Source organism: Haliaeetus albicilla, chromosome 11 (genome assembly GCF_947461875.1).
Source record: "Haliaeetus albicilla chromosome 11, bHalAlb1.1, whole genome shotgun sequence".
Classification (NCBI taxonomy): domain Eukaryota; kingdom Metazoa; phylum Chordata; class Aves; order Accipitriformes; family Accipitridae; genus Haliaeetus; species Haliaeetus albicilla.
Genome location: NC_091493.1, coordinates 41,960,828 through 41,980,426, shown reverse-complemented (window position 1 = coordinate 41,980,426; position 19,599 = coordinate 41,960,828). Strand labels below are relative to the sequence as shown.

General features: G+C 41.9%; 1 protein-coding gene across 13 annotated transcripts in view; it reads right to left on the bottom strand.

Moving 5' to 3' along the window:
* Nucleotides 1-1,663: 1,663 nt before the first annotated feature.
* The window catches only part of ALDH18A1 (aldehyde dehydrogenase 18 family member A1), a 42,336-nt gene continuing 24,400 nt past the window's right edge, over nucleotides 1,664-19,599 (bottom strand). For all 13 annotated transcript variants that reach the window (XM_069797323.1, XM_069797325.1, XM_069797322.1 and 10 more), the window contains 10 exons: nucleotides 17,479-17,623; nucleotides 14,237-14,310; nucleotides 13,469-13,568; nucleotides 12,105-12,325; nucleotides 8,403-8,540; nucleotides 8,098-8,293; nucleotides 7,824-7,945; nucleotides 5,285-5,471; nucleotides 3,651-3,746; nucleotides 1,664-2,596 (listed from right to left, as the gene is read on the bottom strand). In XM_069797323.1, coding sequence (XP_069653424.1) covers nucleotides 2,415-2,596; nucleotides 3,651-3,746; nucleotides 5,285-5,471; nucleotides 7,824-7,945; nucleotides 8,098-8,293; nucleotides 8,403-8,540; nucleotides 12,105-12,325; nucleotides 13,469-13,568; nucleotides 14,237-14,310; nucleotides 17,479-17,623 — 1,461 coding nt within the window. In that variant the 3' untranslated portion in view covers nucleotides 1,664-2,414. The remainder of the gene's footprint in view (nucleotides 2,597-3,650; nucleotides 3,747-5,284; nucleotides 5,472-7,823; nucleotides 7,946-8,097; nucleotides 8,294-8,402; nucleotides 8,541-12,104; nucleotides 12,326-13,468; nucleotides 13,569-14,236; nucleotides 14,311-17,478; nucleotides 17,624-19,599) is intronic.

Here is a 19,599-nt window from a genome sequence, read left to right as displayed (position 1 = left end):
GGTGGGGGTCCCATCCCAGAGGCATGCTGAGTGCATGTGGGTCCTGCGGCTGGCTGGAGAGAGAGCAGAGGGCACGGGGGACCCAGGGCTACAGGCAGGCTTGTGTGGGGTGAGCAGGGCTGGGCAAGGCTTGGGGAAGCTTTAATGGGTTAGGGAGGCACCCGTGGTTCATGCCAGGGGGCAGGGAGGCTGCCGGGTCCCAGAGTGGGGTGGGGGGGATGTGTTTTTTCTCCATCTTCCTGCCTCCCCAGCCGCAGCTCTCCAGTAAACTGTCCTAGGGTTGCATTTATTGTGCTGATAGCACATTTCCATACATTCCGTATGGTATGTCTAAATATTTGGATGGTTTTAATATTTTGTACCAGCTGTGGAAACTGGTTTGCTGCTAGGTGACTGTAAAAGTGAGATTTGGTAGATAATTATTAGAAATCTTATACTAACACTACGATTGAAACAACAGACAAAAGTATAGCCAAGCAATTAACTAGCAGAGGTAGGTATTCCCAAGTTTTGCAGTTCTTTGCTCCTATGACTAGATGTTCCTGTACGCTAGATGAGAACAATGTTGAAAACGACCACATGTGATTGAAACTGCATTAAGCTTCAAGATCAAAGAACAAGGACAAGAATAAAGACTTCAGGGACAGCCAACAAGAACTTCAAATGCGTCGGTGGTCGTAAAAGCAGCCCTTTGCCTCAAATGGATCCTTCATTGCGCATGATCGGATGTAGGCAGTACTATGATAATCAGTTACCATCGTTTTTATGTATATGTATACTAATCTGATTAATATGCAATTAGTTATTCTATATAACCTGTTTGTGCTAAAGCTGTGGTACACACGCTAGGTGGAACCATCCCCCGTGCATCCAGCGCTGCAATGAAGAACGCCTGCTTTCTAAAACTCCAAAACGAGTCTTAGAGAGCTTCTTCGACCGGCTTTTCAGTATCAGTGCCCGATTCAAAATACCCTTAAATCTGTTCGGTCGGTGGGTTTTAAACTTCCTTGCGACCCGCCACCAATCTCGGGCAGGCGTGCCCAGCAGCACCGTCGCCCGAGCCGCCGCGCCACCGTCCCGCTCCAGGACCTGCCTGCCACTCCCGGCCGGCCGTGACCCCGGGGCCGAGCGCACCGGGGCCCTCCCGGCAGGACAAGGCTCGGGCAAATCCCCCTCACCGCACTCCCAAGAAGGGTCTGCGTCGCAGCCCCCCCGGTGCCGGGCTTAGGTCCCCTGCCGTGCCGCCTCCAGCGACCGGGAGACATCCACCGCTACCGAAGCATCTCCCTCGCCTCGCGAGTGTCCGCGGGGAGGGGAACCGCGCCTTGAGCCCCGCCGTGCTGCCCCGCCTGCACGGCGCGTACTTCGACCTGGGACGCCGCTGCCCTCAGCGCCGCGCATGCGCAAGCAGGGCCTGAGGCAGCGGCTGCGAGAAGCAGGCGGAGGCGGAAACGGCGCCCTCGCGGCACTGCACCGCAGGGGTCCCGCCCCCGCGCTGGCGGCGCGGCCCACTCGCGCCTGTGCGCGCCGCACGCCTACAGCGGTGCGGTTGGGCGAGTAGGGCGGAGCAGCGCCCGGCCGCCGGCCGTGCCCCGTTACGAGCACGGGAGAGCTGCGCTGAGCGCCGCGAGCCTGAACTCAGGCGCTGCCGCGCACGAAGGGAAGCGTTTCTTCGGAGCTTTATTCGGAAAAGCCAAGGTCGAAGTACTGCTGCTTTCGGAGAAGGGGTTGGGGAAGGTTAAGTTTTATACAAAACCAAAGAGAAACACAGCGTCGGTACAAATAAGTAACAAAATTCATGTAGTAGGCAGTCGTGTTAGTTAGCTACAGTAGTCAACAATACAAAGAAATTAGATATAAAAGGTTTCTTGGTCAAAAGCTTACTATGCATTTGGAACATCTATTCCCCTTATCACAAGACTGATCAAATATGAACAAAGTAAGCGTAAAGCTTTCTGGCTTTCAAGAGCTGCCAAGATCGTAAGACTGAAGAAAAAAAACTCCCAAGTTTGTTCTCCAGAACAGAGATTTGGATAAAACAAAAACTTAAGAAAAAAAATTATGTTCCACCACCAAGCATATTTGCTATAGGGAGCATTGGGATAAAAGAAGAATGCGGCAGGTGTTTAAATCTTTCCTTATGTTACCTGCATGTTTTGAAGAAGTCTGTCTCTGGGAAAAGTGAGGTCAGTTTGCAGATACTATCTAAGGAAAAAGAAAGAGGCCCCGGGGGGGCGGGAAGACAACACACCTCATAGATGAGATGATTTTGTATTTACTGTACTGCACAGTGACCGGGAACAATATTCCTGAAGATTAAAAACAAACTCCATCCCCAGAGAGCACCCTGAAGCCTAAACATCTTCAGGAAATATTTATATCCCTGGGGTGTCCCACCCCTCCCTGCAATGTTCTTAGTTGGTATTTCTCTGAGGGAGAGGGAGGCTCTCATGAAGATACTTCATGCTGCCATGCTCTGAGAAGTCAGAAACAACATGATTGTCCCCCCTCAGCAACCACTTTGTAGTTAAGAGTCCTTCAATTCCCACTGGTCCACGTGCATGGATACGAGAAGTACTAATTCCCACTTCAGCACCTGCAGGAAGCACACAAGATAAAGGCAGTTAATCCTCAGATGTTCATTTCATACGAAGCAGTTTTGCACCTTTATGTAAAAACAGCTGCCTGCCTTTCAGTGACCTGCTTTTCTCTGCTCCTCTCCAAATGCCAGAAGTTACTTTTACATGATTTAGAAGTTAGAGGAGCTTAACTATTACATTATAAATTGTAATCTTGATACTTTTGGCTGCTACAGAGTTACTTTTAGAGAGGAAGATGCAAGAGAGAGGTATCTCTTACATGGATCTTAGACTTGTTTCCTGAGGGTTTAATCCTTCAAAAAAACCAAAACCAAAAAAACCAACCAAACAAAAGCTAAATCAGTCAGATTGTGATCTTATGTCCTTTTTATCATATTGAGGAGATATTGCAAGACCCTGACTAGAATTTTTTAATCACAAGGAACACTGAATGTTCCAGCTGACACAGTAATAGCCTGCTACAGGAGATTTCTGAATTTCTACCTCAGTAAAGAATGTTTTCCCTTGTCTTGTGCAATTCACAGTAGGTGCACCTGTTTATTTAAGCAGTTGATAATCAGTTTGGTTCCTGCCTTTCATTCCTCAACACTGCAGGGCTGGCACACTGGACAACAGCTCAGTCTGCCCAGCAGGAATGAAGCATGGCATTCTTCACAGCACCATTAGAAAGATAAACAACAACAACAAAACTGTTCACCAATTTCAGATTCTGTGTTGCATTGTTCAATCATTACATGCATACAGCATACTTTATTCTGATTGAATAGAGCTTCAAAGGATCCAAACATCTTTGCTCCGTACTGCTGAATTATTCTACATAGTCTGTATAGCAGTATTAGCTAGTTCTGGCAGGAAAAAGATACTAAACCACCTGCTGTTCCATGTGGAGGAAACTTCTAGGCTTCAACTTTTCCTGCGGTACCTTTCCTGAAAACCTTACATTAGACAGCAAGATCGGAGACTAATCCTATCTTCCAGGATTCAGACTGCCACACTTTTCACACAATAGCAAATCCTGCAGTCACATCCCTGCAGTATTTTCTCTCTTACCAAGTCCAAATCTATAGCCGTCAGAGAATCGGGTACTGGCATTCCAGAAAACACAAGCGCTGTCCACATGCTGGAGGAAGAACTCCGCTGTTTTCTCTGGGAAAGAGGCAGAGAGAAAAAAAATCCAGTACATACAGAACGATCAGGCACTCCAATAAACAACAACATAATACAGTGAACAGATATAAAAATACAACTTTCACATGCAACCTTATCAGACAGTATTTAAACAGCCTGGGCTAAGACATGTTCATTTATATCTTCTCCCCAGTATGCTTATCAAGTAGACACAGCTGCAAACGTTACAAGAAGCTTGCAAAGATTAGAAGAAAGCAAAAAGATGTCTAATTCTAAATACATCCAGTCTAGAACCTGCAAACAGGGATAGTTGTATAACTGGGGAGAAAGGACAGCTGCTCCAAACAACATTTTGCAGTCAAACTGAGACAGTTAAACTACAGTCAGCTCTCAATTAATCTCAAACATGGAATTGTTCCAGATAATGAAAAATCCAAAATTAAATTGCTATTGCAGGTAATACTTGGGCAATACAATGCAGACATACCACATGAAATCAGCTTACTAACCCAGTTTAACACAGAGCATGCAAGACCTAAGCAAGCTCAAGCAGAGTTATGCAAGTCTTAGTTCTCTGGAGGACTCCATTCTCTGTATGGCTGTGAGCTGCAGGCCAGTGGCCCTTACCAATAAAATGAACTTTAAGATCAGCTCTATTTCCAGTACACTCCCTAGCAAATCACTAGTGCACCAGGTCCTGTGGCAGTGGGTTACAGTATCAAATGCATGCCTATTAGTGACACTCATTTAAGCTCGGCAGGAGGTAGAGAAACAGAAGCCTGCTTGACTCACACACTGATCAGCCCCAGATCAACACGACCTTACTGCAGCTGATCCTCAGGAGTTCCAAGCTTGGTTTGATCAGAGAGTCAACTTTTGGCTGGGCACAGCTCTAGCTAGGTTTTGAACTGGCACAGTGTTCAAACTGCATGCAGGACAGGTGCTAGGGATGGGAGCAGCACAGAGCTGCACAAAGGAGCACAAGTTCACAACAGAGGCAAGAAACTGTGAATTGAGATAAATGCAGCTTTTATACTAGGGATGCAGAAGTGGGAAGTAAAGGACTGGGAGAGGTAGGGGGAAAGCATTCTTGTCCTTGTTTGCAAGATATAAAAATGACGTGGGAAGACAAAGTGGATAAAGCCTTACCTTCCCTACAATCCCTATTCCATCCATTAAGGTACTATAGAAGCTCACCTCATCAGCCTTCAGAGCCCTAAAGACATCTCCAGGATTCAGGAGATGTTCCTGCAAAACCCTGTGATGCTGTTAAGTCTGCACAATACAGGAACACAAAGCAATTTGTCTGGCAAGAGCATGTGCTGACTTGCCATTGGCCAATTGCTCAAGCACATTCCTTAACATCCTGGAATAAGGGCCACACAATCTGTTTTCTCTGAGCTAAACACGACTGTAGGCACATTTAGCTCATAGGCCTCCAGTTGGTTATGCCTACTACAGACCCAAGAGAAGAACAACTACTGCAATGTAAGAAGTTACAGTAACACCAAGAACTGGCAAACCAAAACAGTTAAGGAAGCAGACTGATCACTAACCATTCTCTGTGATGATAACATCCGTGTGAGAACTTCCATACTTGTGGATATGTTCAACAGCTTCCTGGACACTGTCCACCACCTCAATGCAGCACTCCAGGTCCCCATATTCTGTGCGGAGAGATTTTACTTCTGAAGGGCTGAATGTCAAGTAAGATGCAAACTTTGGGCCAGCGTGAATCTTCACCTGCAATACCAGAAACATTTTGTGCCGCTGACCATACCAATGCCTTCCAGGTGAAAGTGTGGCTTCTTGTACCCTGTATGGGATGGAGTTAATTTTCTTCATAGCAGTCCCTATGGTGCTAGGTTAGGGACTTGTGACCAAAACAGTGTTGAAAACACACCAATTTTTTGGCTGTTGCTGAACAGAGCTTGCAAAGCGTCAAGGCTTTCTCTTTTTCCCCCACTCTGTGTCCCTAGCAAGAAGGTTGGGAGTGTGCAGGAACTTGGGAGGGGACACAACCACAGTAGCTGACCCAAACTGACCAAAGGGGTATTCCATGCCATATAATGTCATGCGCAGCAATACAAACTGAGGGGAGGGGTTTTTTTTGAAGAAGGTAGGCATTGCTCAGAGACTGACTGGGCATTGGTCTACCTGTGGCAGATGGTAAGTAATTAGCTTTGCCTCACTTGTGTGGGTTTTGGGGGGTTGGGGTTTTGGTATTCCCCCCCTCTTCTTCCCCTTTCTTCTTCCTCTTTCCTTCGCTTATCAAACTGTCTTTCTTTCAACCCACAACATTCCTTGCTTTTCCTCCTCTTCTTCTCTCCTCCCATCCCACTTGGGGCAGGGGAGAGTGAGCGAGCAGCTGGATGGTGCTTACTTAGCTGCTGACTGGGGTCAGCATTTGTGAATCAAACATTCACTGCATGCAGTGTAAGAAAAATAAGTCTACACTTTGGGAAACTTAGCAGATTGGTGAACTAGCAACAAGGTACAATAGCTGACATGCTAGGTTGGCTACCTACCGTGACATGCTCCTAGTTCAGGACTCATTTCAAATTATTTAAAGCAATCGCATCACTTAAAAAGTCATCAGGCAGGAGGACAGTACAACACTAATACTGGGAAAAGAGCCAAAATATTGCAGCCAGCCCTTGTTTTAAGAAAGCAACTGCAGTGCAGAGCATAACTACAGGAACGGTTCTAAGTTTGCACCTACAAAAGACTTCAGATCTTGAACAGCTTTCACCCTTTTATTTTGTAAACTGACACCAGCCCTCTCTGAAGCATGTTTCAAACAAAAAGAGGTTACTGGGTCCAAAACAAGAAAACTCACACAGATATTTTTCATTTGTTATAAAGAAGATCTAACACATTACCAACCTCTGAGATTAATCATAGCAGCCAAGACACCTAACAATGAGAGATAAATTAGAACTGATACAGCAGAGAAATCCCCATGCAAATGAAACACAGGAAATTTCGACACGACAAACATAAATGGGAATAAGGCACAAATCTGCAAAATTTGAAATGTGAAGGCTTTTAAGAAGGTATCTGTAAACCAGCATTTTCTTGTGCAACTATAAATTCCTTTAACTGCATAATCCTGCTTACTCTTTGCATGTTTCTTGTTGTCAGGTCATAGACAGAGGTAACATCCTCCCCACTGTATTAGGAGCTGGGGGGGGGCGGGTGGTGGAAACACACTAGTCCTCACATTCCTTCCGTCCAAAATCCAGAGATCTATCCTTCACTCTACCCTTCCCAAGAAACAACCAGACATGAAAAAAATCCATTAAGTGAGGACTTGATCCTGACTACCTATCAGCTTCTTTTCCTATGACCCTTTCAACATCACCAAAACATACAGACTCTCTATTTTACCTGCATTAATCACTGCCTGTACATTCTATTTGCCAAATACATACAGCTGTGTGAAAATCCTTGATTTGTATGCAATTCATACTACCTTCATGGATATTTCTCTCCCGATGCATCTCTGCTACCTTTACTGACAAAACATTACCCATGTCAAGACAACTAATTAGCATACTGGCCTTTCGCTGTTTCTTTGACATACTAGGAGGGAAAACAGGTGGGGATAAAGGGCATGCAAGATGAAAGGTTTTAAAAAAAATGTGGACGAAGCAGAGTCAGAAAGGAGAAAAACAGAAAGGGAATTCACTTGGTAAGCTAAATTAATAGATTCAAGAACAGGCTTTGTGTTTGGGAGGTTAACAGCAATTAAGTCAGAATTAAGAACGGCAGAGAAAGGGTTGTGTATATGGTCTTCTAAGGCAGAAGATGATTTTTGCTATATAAAAGGAAGTATTTGTATCCCAGTAATGGCATGTAGCCATCCTGAAAAAGCTGCTTTCAAATAATTTCTATGGAAAAAAACTTGGGGTTGAGTGGAAAAGCAGAGAAAGTTCTCCATAAGTTTATTTACATGTACAGAGAGACATATGGATAAATCAAGTGTTATGCCATCATAAAACTAAACAGGGCTACACCAGCCAGACCAAATGCTTCTAAACTGTTAGAAAAAAAAAAAAAAAAAACCACAAAACACAAGTATGAGTGACTAACCTGTTCCACTCTCAACATGTCTATGATCTGATCAAACAATGGGGTTCTCAGCAAGTCTCGATGAATTAAGAGAGTTTCCAGAGCATTACAGGCAGCAGGATATTCACACTTTGAGTCTCTGACTGAGGTTTAAGAGTAGATAATTGGTTACATAACAGTTTTGACAAAGATTTTGAATAGCATATGAATTATCAGTTACCACAACCATATTGCATACTTCAAATACGAAGTTCAATTACACCCATGAGATTCAACTCACGCGCTCTCAGCTTACTTATTCGTGTGACCTTCTCAACACTGGCATCCGTGTCCACATACACATGACAGATCCCTTCGCTGTGTCCCATCACTGGGATTCCCTTAGCGGCTTTCTGGATATTCCTGACTAGTTGTGATGAACCACGCGGAATGATTAGATCTATCAGCTTATCCAAACGGCAGAGATCTTCTACTTCCTCTCTTGTGTTCACCTGTGGTAGTTGCAATACAAACAGTCTACGGTTTGAACTCTCAAGTTCTGCCCATACTTTTTATACATACCATAGCAAAGATATTGTTGATTTAATTCTAGGCACTTACTAGTTGCACTGCATCTTTGACTCCGTGAATGGAGAGTGCTTCTTGTGTCAGATGATGAAGGATTTGATTGCTATGTGCTGCCTCTTTCCCTCCTTTAAGTAGTAAACCATTTCCACTGGCTATGGCCAAAGCAGACACCTGTCAGAAAAGAAGTTATTTTAAAAAAAAAAAAGAAGAGAGAGAGAAAATTAATCTGTCTCTTCTGTCAGAACAACACCCACAAAAGAGACTAAGAACAGGATTTTTATCCTGTTGATTTACTCAATTTTAATCTACAGTTTTCATTTTATGGCACCAAAAAAATCATTACAAGTAACAGCACATTTAACTCCAGAAATGAAATGTGTTAAGTATTTCAGGAACAAACTTGAGTTTTCAGGGTACTATTGCCAGGGGGAGACTGCAGTGCACAAGTCAGAGGAAACCCTGGACATAGGCTCTGGTATGAACTGGGTAGCTGTGTGGGCAATCACTCCAAGAATAATTTTAGGTGCAAGAACTCTTGTCCCTAGCCATTCTGGCAGGAAGTAGCTAATGAGCTCTTCCTACAAGCAAGAAGAACATTTTCATTGTGCTGTCTAAAACAGAAATCATAAATAGACAACACTTGCCATAAGTCTGGGGAAAAAAACCTTCCAGACAATAGGCCCAGCATCACCTGCATGACGGTTTGCTTTCATGTTTATAACCAGAAGGAACCAACTGATATTGTTGCCTTTCCATTTAAGGTGCCAGATTTCACCATTTGAGTCCAGCAACACAACTAGACCATACTTCAAAAAAATGCTCTAAAGAAGCCACCGCTTTTTAGAAGTTAAATAAAAAATTACTTCTGCTGTTGAAAACATATACCCAATTCATTCAATCTCCAGACGCTAGTTCCTACTTGTGTTTTCACTACTAAACTGAAAACCTCTTTAACACAGGGGTGGTGGTAGGTTTTTTTTGTTGTTTGTTTCAGGTTTTTTGTTCTTTTCTACCTAGGAATATGTCAGACACAATAAAGCTCTCTTCCCAGACTTATTTTATTTTTGTATCCCTTTTTGTCTTCCTCACTCCAATCCCATTCACCACAGCCTCGCAACTTGTCCACTTCTTTGGGGAAAAAAAACCCAACAAACATACACTCCTTTAGAAAACAAAATCACCTCCTCTCCAGAACCTTTTAGAATGAACAAATTAAGCATTTGAAGTTATTTTACTGTATTTCTATCTTCTGGGAAAAGATCATCTGTATCATTATCATCATCTATATGTATCATCACCAAACCTGCACTCGTTAATATATCAATTGTATGCTGTTGAGATGTGGATGCCAGAATTAGCCAGGCTGTCACCTAACAAGCAGTTACGTGTTCTCAGATCGCCTCCTTTCCCCTTCCAATATCAAATGGATAACAACAATCACAATGTTTGATACTCTACCTCATCCTGCTGTCAGCAATTTGAAAAGAATATTGAACAATAAGAAATAGTTCAGAAAAAAACACTAGGTATAATAGTCTAGGAAACCTGCCTTACATAGATATTGTGTATCTTTCTAACTTATAAAACTAGACACTAAAAAGCAGTCTGATTGTATTTTGAAAGTATCTTGTAAGTATCTGCCTCTCCAAAGGTCAGTATCACAAGAGAAAGCTAAACAAATAAGCTTATTTAAATAAAGAATTCCGCTCTGCAGGCAAAAGATTAAAAGAAAGGTTATGAACTGATTCGAAAAAATGAAAAGAAAAAAAATAATCAAGAATTCAGACACAAAAAACTGTGTGATTAAAATGAGAACAGAAGATAAGGGTTTCAAAACAGTTCAGTCCCTTCAAAGAATAGTAGAGCATGACTATACTTCAGAGCATTTGGTAGAATCTATAGGAAGCGGTCTGTGAAAAATGTTCGCAGTTTGGCCTTGTAAGTATTAGAGGCAAAAATGCTATTTGTGTATGCTCATTAGAAGCTTATTAAATCTTAACTGGTAATCTGCAATTGTTTCAGCTTTACTGCAACTCCAAGATGAACTCCAGGCACTGACCTAACTCTGCATAAGCTATCTCCAGCGAGCAAATCGAGCATGCTCTATTTCAGGGCAAAGTCAAATTTCCCCTGTAATTGCCTACCCAAACAAGCATGAGGTGCAGTAGTAAACTAAGAGGAGGGAACTGCTCCTCTGCACTCAGAGATCATCCTACTATGAGCTATAGCATGGGACAGAAACCATGCAATTCAAATGCAGAGGTATCAAAGATGATCCTCTGAAGCTGCATCAGAGGACCTGATGTGAGTATGAGGACAGGAAGCTGGCAGGAAGAAAAGCAACAACCAAGAGAAGCTATTCCAAGTCTGTAAAACAAAGAGGGGAAGAAAGCCAGCAAGAGTCAGTCTGGTTTAAGTTTTAAGATAAGATAAAGGGGAAGAGAAAGATGGAGACATGAACTACGCAAGGCAAGAGACCAGGGTTGAAGTCCAGAAGACAGACTAGAATTCAACAAGGAAAATACTGGTTATCTATGAAGAACGGAGCTTGCAGCAAGGAGCTAATGATGGTAGACAAGGGAGACTAGTGCCTTTTCATTTCACGGGAACTTTGCCTAGAGCATATACTCCCTTTCAGTATGAAATGGGGACCACTCACAAAATTCAGGCATGAAGTACCAAGCTGTCCACTGATTGAGTCTCACTTCCTTTTGAAGTGTCTGTACCCACCACTTTCTCCTCAAACACCTGCTCGTATGTTAGAGAACTCATCAATCAATCTTCCCAGACACCTAATGTTAATTGTGGGAAATAGTGTTGATAATGAAGTTCTTTTGTTTTCTTTTCAAAATCTACTACAATTGCTCAGTAAAGTAGTCGGGAGTTAGAAAATAAGATCAAGGTTACCTCTGCAACATTAGTTCAGCCCCTGTATTTTCATGCATTATAACAGCATTTACTCACAGCAATACTCCCACACAGCACTGCAGATGAAGGTATTTGCCTTTAAGATACCTGCCTCATTCCTGGCACAAGATAAATGATATTCACTTACAGTACACTATTTGAGATTTTCACTAGCTTTTCCAGCAACTTCAGTACTTTAAGTTCTTAAAACACCGTTCTTCCTCACATCCATCTCACTACAACTGAGTAAAAGCTATCATTCCACCTCACTGCAAACAAGCAGTATCAGTACAGGACAGACCACTCAAAGCCTGGAACTTCTGTGCTTTCTGTGCTTGGCCTTTTTATTTATTTATTTATTTAAGTCATGTATTCCTAACAGTTACAGTTAATTACTAGCATCTGTATTCAACAGTTCCTGTTTAATCCCAGCCTGCAGTTTAGCTGTATGCAGCATGGACAGATGAAACAAGTACTTATTGGTAGGAGCCTCCCAAGCTGTGAGTTAAGCACTGAACATACATTCATAAGACACATGCAGGAACTGCACCATCTGAATGTAAGATAACTCCTTCTATATGTCAGGTTTTAAAAAGAGGAAAAAAAAAAAAATCAGGCCTGAATAACTTCAAACGCTGCAGAAGCAAGTCTTGAGAATATCTCTGCAGGAAAAAATAGGGATGCCAACAAAATCAATTTTAGAAGAATCCAAGCAAGAGTCCTTTGAGACAAGACTTCTTGCAGTCTCCCAGTTGCTCACCAACAGAAACACCCTTTTCTTTTGTCATCAAAGAATTCCCAACAGTGTAATCTGCCCTCCTTACATACCTGTGGAAGACAGTCTGGACGGGACTCAAAGATCACCAGAAGGACACCAATAGGCACTGTCACCTGCTCCAAATCCAGGTCTTTTGCTATTCGTGTTCGCCGAATTACACGGCCAACGCTGTCCTGTGAGGATGCTGCAATCTGACGCAGACCAATAGCCAAACTGTTCAGCTTTGATGTAGACAGACTTAGACGTTTCAACAAAGGAAGTGCCAATCTCCCTAAAAGAAAGAAAAAATTGTGTTGGAGATATACTGGTCTGCCTAGGCTCAAGCAAAAGCAACTTAAACAAGTGGTGAACCTAAGGAAAATTCAAGTATTTCCCACACCGTAGCAAGAAACCTACCCGAGATGAAAAATGCACAGCATTAAGTCCGGTAGCCATAATAAAACCACTCAAACGTGACACTGATTTCACCCACCACCACATTTTCACCTAATGCGGTTTAAGTGATTTGTACATGAAGCACCATCAACAATCACAAAGGTAAGGTTTGTTCTATTTCAAGTACTGCTATATGTCTGAATTTCTTACAGATTTCTACTCTTGCAGTATTTCTGGAAGGTTCAGACAGTAATTTCAACTTTTAATTTTACAGATAGAAATCCCAAAGCACAGATGCATGCATATCATTTCTGTTCAGACTGGGCAGGAACTGTCTGACTTTTCTACTCTGAACACATTCAGACAGTTAGTTAACACAGCAATGTTCCCTCAAGTAATCTGGTCAGTAGAAAACAGTTCCCTGGCATCTTCCACAAAGTATTACAATTCATGATGTGTCATTTTCATACATTTGCTATCCCTATATGTACACATCCCAATCCCAACTTCTCAATGAATGCATCAATCTAACACAGAAGAATGGGTTTAATCCAAGCCACCTAAAGAGAACCTTCCTCAGTCAGAAGGGGTCACGGTCCTTTTTGGAGAGCATGAATTTAAGTATAGAGATGACCATCTTCCCCTCAGGAGCCAAACATTATCTTAATCAGCCCAGAAAATATTCACTTCACACATGACAATAACAGAGATATGTTTTGTTATATACCATTTCTAAAGCTAGTCTCCTTTAGCAAAATGGGAGCACTAATTTTTTTTTTTTTTTTTTTTTTTTTTTACAATACACTGCTTGGTGTTTTGCAAGGCCTCAGTATCTTCTCTGATGAAGGCATCTGTTTTACGTAATTAAGGAAGCTGCAGCTATTTACACTGACAACCTCTCGAAGTCCTGGGTTCGCTAATCTTTGACAGCCATACTACTTAATCCCAGGTGAGAGAAGATTCTAGTTTTGCTCATTTCCTTCGAGGCCCAGAGAGGTTCAAGACAATAGGATTACCATGGAATGACTTGAAATATTACCTTTATTTTCAGCCTCTTCCAAATCCTTTTTGTTCGCCAGGAGAATTTCTTCTCTCTGGTCAGTTAGTAAATCAGCAAGACGATAAATAATCTCCGCTCTCTGAAAGAGAAAACAGTTTCTGAACTGACTTCTTACACAAAGTCCATGCCATTTGACATCTGTTCCCCTTCAGTTCCTTTATGTTGACCACATCCTCTCACTGTCTTGACTCCCTGAATACTTGGGGCCAGCTGATTTTTCCACCCTGCACCACACTGAAAAATGAGGCTGAACACTGCTTCAACCCTTAGTTTTCTTTTTATTATCTTGCTTTCCATGCCCAGCCTTCTTCACCAAACCCACAATGTTCTTCCTTTAAGACCACCTTGTCTTCTTCAAAACAGATGCCACATTTTACCTACCCAGCTGCGGAGCAGTAATTGTTTGTCTACAGCTCCTCTTTTGCATACACGACACCCGGGAGTGAACGGAGCATGTTATTCCACTCAATTCTTCAGCAGCTCTGATCACAATTAATTTCTGTGTGATATTCAACGCTATTAAAATTTTTATAAACCCCACATAAAAGCATATATTACTTCATAGCCCCAAGGCACATTATCTTTCTGCTCTTCTCATCTCTTTAAGCATGCTACAATCCAAATGATGGATCTGGCACACAAAGAATAGATTCTTGTCCCAAGGGGCCCATTTGTATTATAAATCCATGTGGTAAAGCTTGCCATACATTCACAAGCTTAACAAGTGAGGCCATATTGTTCTGTCACCTGCTCAGGCTGTAGAGCCGCCAGGGTCCTGCCACCAGCTCGAGCCATTTCACCCTGTTGCTCTACTGTAGGACCTGCAAAAAACCCCAAAAATATGCTATGCAGACAAAGTAACAGTACATGTGGATGTGAACACTAGCCCTTCCATCTTCCAATTCTTTGCTCAAAGCAGGAAAGCAGGTAAAGCATCTTAAACAGACATATTCAAGAAATCTGTTGTATGCTAAAACAGAAAAATCTGTACCTGACACAAAAATACTGCTATGGTCCCCAAACATAAAGAGTCATCACAGAGATTCTGTAAGATCACCACGCCAGAGGCAAGAGTGCACCATGTATCAAAAAGACTTGAGAAAGGGCAAATGAACACCAGGATAGATACATCTCAGGGCATGGTAGGCTACTGAAAGAATGGAGACGAACTTTGAGAAGTTTAAGTATCTAACTGAGGAAAACAGAAAGGACTACAAAATAGCATGGGAATGTACAAACAATAATGGAAGCCAAAACCCAATCTGAGTAACAGCTTGCAGAAAAATTGCTTTCCCTCTGTCTCTCCCTGTATGCATTTTAGAAGGGTTCCTATAGAAGAAAGGTGGTGTTTGGGTTTTTTCTTTTTTTTCTGGCAGGACCTCAAAGAATGTGTCTCAAACTGAAATGATATCAAACAGGTTACTTCTGTTTGTATTTCAAAAAAAGTCACCAGGTTCAGGTACCATTTCCCCGAAGAGTTTACAAGTAGCTCATGGAAAACCTAAGTTGTAATTTTTAACTCTCCTGAAAATGCCTGTAAAACAGATGACTTGAAGGTGATAAATATGACCCAGCCTCTATTTAGGAGGGGTCCCACGGAAATTGTCAGAGCAGGAATTCCAATGTTATAGAAAATATCAAGAGGTATAGTAGGAAGTGTAAGAAAAGAACTTGTGGACGTATGATTAATTAGACTTATTTAAGAAGTGTTAAAAACCTTTTTAAAGCAAAGTCATACTTTACAAAGTATGGTATGTTTTGGTGTTCTTTGAGAAAAGCAACATATATGTAAGCAGATATAGCTGATTTTAAAAAGTTACTTGAATTTCTGAAGTGTGTTCTTTGGAAGATAGAAGACAAAGAAAGGATTGGAGTAAACATTTGCCACAATAGCAGAAGAGTGCCAGTGAATTCCACAGAGACTTTTGCTGTTTGCCATATTTCTAAGTGACTAAGAATGGGGTCACAAGATGAAAAGCTTTACTGCCGATACAAATTTATTATAGTGGAACTAACTGAAAAGTGTCACTATCTCACTTTTCCCTAGAAAGCAGCTTTTCAGAGGAGGACCTGGGGGTCCTGGTGGACACCAAGCTGAACACAAGCCAGCAGCATGCCCTTGCCGCAAAGGCAGCTAACGGTGTCCTGTGCTGCCTTAGGAAGAGTGTTGCCAGCAGGTCGAGGGAGGTGATCCTGCCCCTCTACTCAGCACCGCTGAGGCCGCACCTGGAGTGCTCTGCCCAGTTCTGGGCTCCCCAGTACAAGAGGGACGTGGACACTATGGAGAGAGCCCCATGAAGGGCAGCAAAGATGATGAAGGGACTGCAGCATCTCTCATATGAGGAAAGGCTGCGAGAGCTGGGACTGGTCAGCCTGGAGAAGGCAGCTCAGGGGAGATCTCATCAGTATGTACAAATACCTGAAGGGAGGGTGTAAAGAAGAAGATGGAGACAGGCTCTCTTCAGTGGTGCCCAGTGACAGGACAAGAGACAATGGACACAAACTGAAACACAGGAGGTGCCTCCCATCAGGAAGCACTTTTGCACTGTGAGGATGATTGAGCACCGGCACAGGTTGCCCAGGGAGGTTGTGGAGTCTGCATTTTAGGAGATATTCAAAAGCTGTCTGAACACAGTCCTGGGCAACCTGATTGAGCAGGAGGCAGGGCCAGATCACCCCGTCATCTGTCATACTGTCCCTTCCAACCTCAGCCAACCTGCAATTCTGTGATTTCCTCTGCAGCCAAGTCACTAGGCCATGAAACAGCAAGTGTAATTCAAACCAGATAAACATGAAGCAATGTAGAGGGGAAAAGGAAAATCAGACCTTAGTATTGTAAAAAATAATACTATGAAAACAACATGTCAGTGAACATCAACATCAAAAACCAAATTAAATGTTTGGAATTATTAGAAAAGGCCTAGAGAACATAATAGAAAACATCATCAGTCTTATCAAAATGCAGTTAGTCCTGCCATCTCATAAATTAAAGCTTCATTTGCATCTTGAATGCTATGTGGAATTTTGATTTTTGCCCATCTCAAAAAGGCCACAATAGAATGAAAACAGTTTTGAAAAGAGAAACAGCGATGACTAAGTTTTTGGAAAAGCTTCAGTACAAAATGTCTAAGACCAAACCTCTTTCACATGGAAGAGAAATGATGAGGGGAAAGACGATGTCTCACACCTTCAAAGTTGAACAGGGGTTGATCACCCATAAAGGCAGTAGGGGCATCAAATGAAGCTACCAGGAAGAAAATTCAAAGCCTTCCCCGTCCTCCCAAACCCAAATTAAAGCAAGCAGTTCTTCACATAGTTCTAGCTCCAGATTTTACACACAGTACCTAGTTAAGTTTCTTGACTATTGTGACACAGAGCATTGTGGATGCTAAGTCTTTCTATGGGTTCAAAGAATGATTCGACAAATTCATACAATAAATCCACTGAGGATTATTATACGCAAAGAAATTCGCTTGGCTTAAAGTGCAAGTCAAAATTATCACTCTGTATTTGTCCTATTCTGCTAAGGTCACAGATTTTTGGTCTGTCTTTCTCCAGTGATTGTTCACTGTCCCAGCAATGCAGTGGCAGGAAAACATTCCTACCTGCCATACCAGAAGACTGAGTCATAAAAGGAATTTATGATAAGAAATAAAACTAAACACTATCTTAGTTCAGCAGCACATTCTATGTCCACATTTTCACACTGAAATCTTCAATACTAGATGATAACCGCTAAGGCTAAAAATGGTAAAAATTCTACTCATAGCGTTCTTCAAATGAAAGTCTGATGCAGCAGTTTATCAGCTGGAGGGAACCAGAGCAGAGGATTCAACATTTTCTATTCCTACTTTAGAAAATACCTTTCAAAATCCATTTCTCGAGCAGAGTGTGGTTTCCCAGTTATTGTACAGGTCTAGCCAAATTTTAACTCTAACCTTTCAGGAAATGTCTATAACTTTCAATGAACACACTACCTCTGTACTCACCTGCAGGTTTTACTTCTGAAAAAAAAGTTCCAACTTTTTTCCCTTCCACAATATCTGTGATGACATGACCTGAGATCTTTGGGTGGGTTCCATTTGCAATCACTACAGATGTGCCTCCTTGAAGGGCCCACAGAGCTGCTTTCACCTACAACGAAGGATAGAGCCAGTTCCAGGAAATTCACTTGTTATTTAAACCACCACTCTCAACAAGACTTCTTGCTCCACTTTGGTCTCCAGATTGATCACTTATTCTTTCAAAGAGCATTCAACACACTTCAGGAATTTCCATAATGTAGCATTGAATGAGATCATGTATTTGTGCTTTACCTTCCCTTCCTTAACCAGCTGCCATTTCATGAGCACACTTCAAGTTTTCCTAACAGCCTGCTTTTTTCAAGACTTCTGCAAGGGCACTTTGGTCATACGTTCTTTTTCACCATTACCTTATGTTGCAAGTTCTTCTTACTGTTTGAAGAAACCCAATTTTCTTTTTTGAAAAGATTCTGTTGCCACTTTCCCTGACATTGATTAGCCATCAATAATTAATCCCCTTTAAGTGACCATGTGATGTACTGCAGAGCACTGTTCTTGCTCAGGTCTTAGCCATTACCATATAACATTAAAAAATTATTCAATACCTTTAGCTGTCTGAATTACTCCTTTGAAGTTTGATGAGTCTAAGCACTCCTCATGGGTCTGGTTAAGATGTAGAGATATTCTCATTGTTTATAACCCTTTGGTAAAGCTATGAAGTTTGCTGAAGAGTAACTCAGGTTTCCACACAAAGTTTTTACCTATTTTGTTCACATTTCCTGTTCATGTTCTCATCGTATTTTTTATTTATTTGCTTCTACTTTTTGCTTGGATGTATGCCCATTGTCTTAATAGTTGTTTCTTTCACTAGGCTCCATTTGAAGACTGTGCACTTCTTCAGTTTTGAATTATATGCTTTTTATTTGACATTCTTCACCCTTTTTGTTGTTATTTTGGAGGAAGATTCTGTAAGTATAGCATATAGGAGTCATCTTCAAATGTCAGGACTGCAGCATACTAAGCAATGTATAGAAGCAACACGCATAAGATCTGAGGTAAGAAGAAAGTCTGAAACAAGAACAATCTGATGTTCACAGACAGATGGAAACTGAAATCAATGATATTAGCAGATCACCTGTGTGCTAAAGGCTGTCATGGAGGGTTGGTGGGGAGGCAGGCATCGTGATCAACATGAGCTCTATGAAATTTAGGGGCAGTATCTTTGTAGGCATTGCCCTAACATGAAGGACAACATGAGCTCTCTTTCTGAACGTCAGTGTTGGCATACTGAAGTTTGCTTAGTCCTTCTACAGAATGTTAAGTTACAGCAGGATTACCTTATTAGTAAGAGTCCTTTGAAATCCCCATGTACTGATTAGTCCTAAGATTAGCCTCTTTCCACACACCTGAGCTGTTCTTTAAGGCATCACAACATGATTTCTCTAAGATCTCCCCCCTTCCAACATTGCACTGGTTCATGCCAAAATACAAAAACACAAATCCAAATCCCAGATGTTACCTGCTGAAGAGATACTGCCTGTGGTCTCCTTAGTTTCTTTTCCCGATCAAGGTATGGGCATCATTATCCCACTATATTTAATTACATGTCATTTATTTTACTGCAAAAGCTTCTCTGCTTCCTCACTTCTACACTTTCCTAATATGGTTCTACAATTAGGTATTACTCCATATTCACCAGGAGATGCCACCTGTTGGATATGCCTATCACATCAAATTCGACTACCACAAGACCATCAACTGCTCCATTTCTGCTCAAATTTCATGCTGATAATCAGGATTTGTACTTTGAGCTATGATCTGTTTATTCTATTATTAATGTTACAGTTTTCCAGAAATATCACCCAATTCTCAACTGTAACAAATTTTTGTTACAACAGCAGCATTGAGATTTGTCTCTGTGCGACTCAGATTTAAAGATACCAAATACCTCTAACAGATTATTATTATTTTTACAATACAAGTACTTTCTGACCTTGGCAGCTTTCCCTTCAATACCTGGAATCATTTAAACCATTCCAGAAGCCAGGTCAAGGGAAAGCTGTTGCTAAATGAGCTCTGTACATCCCA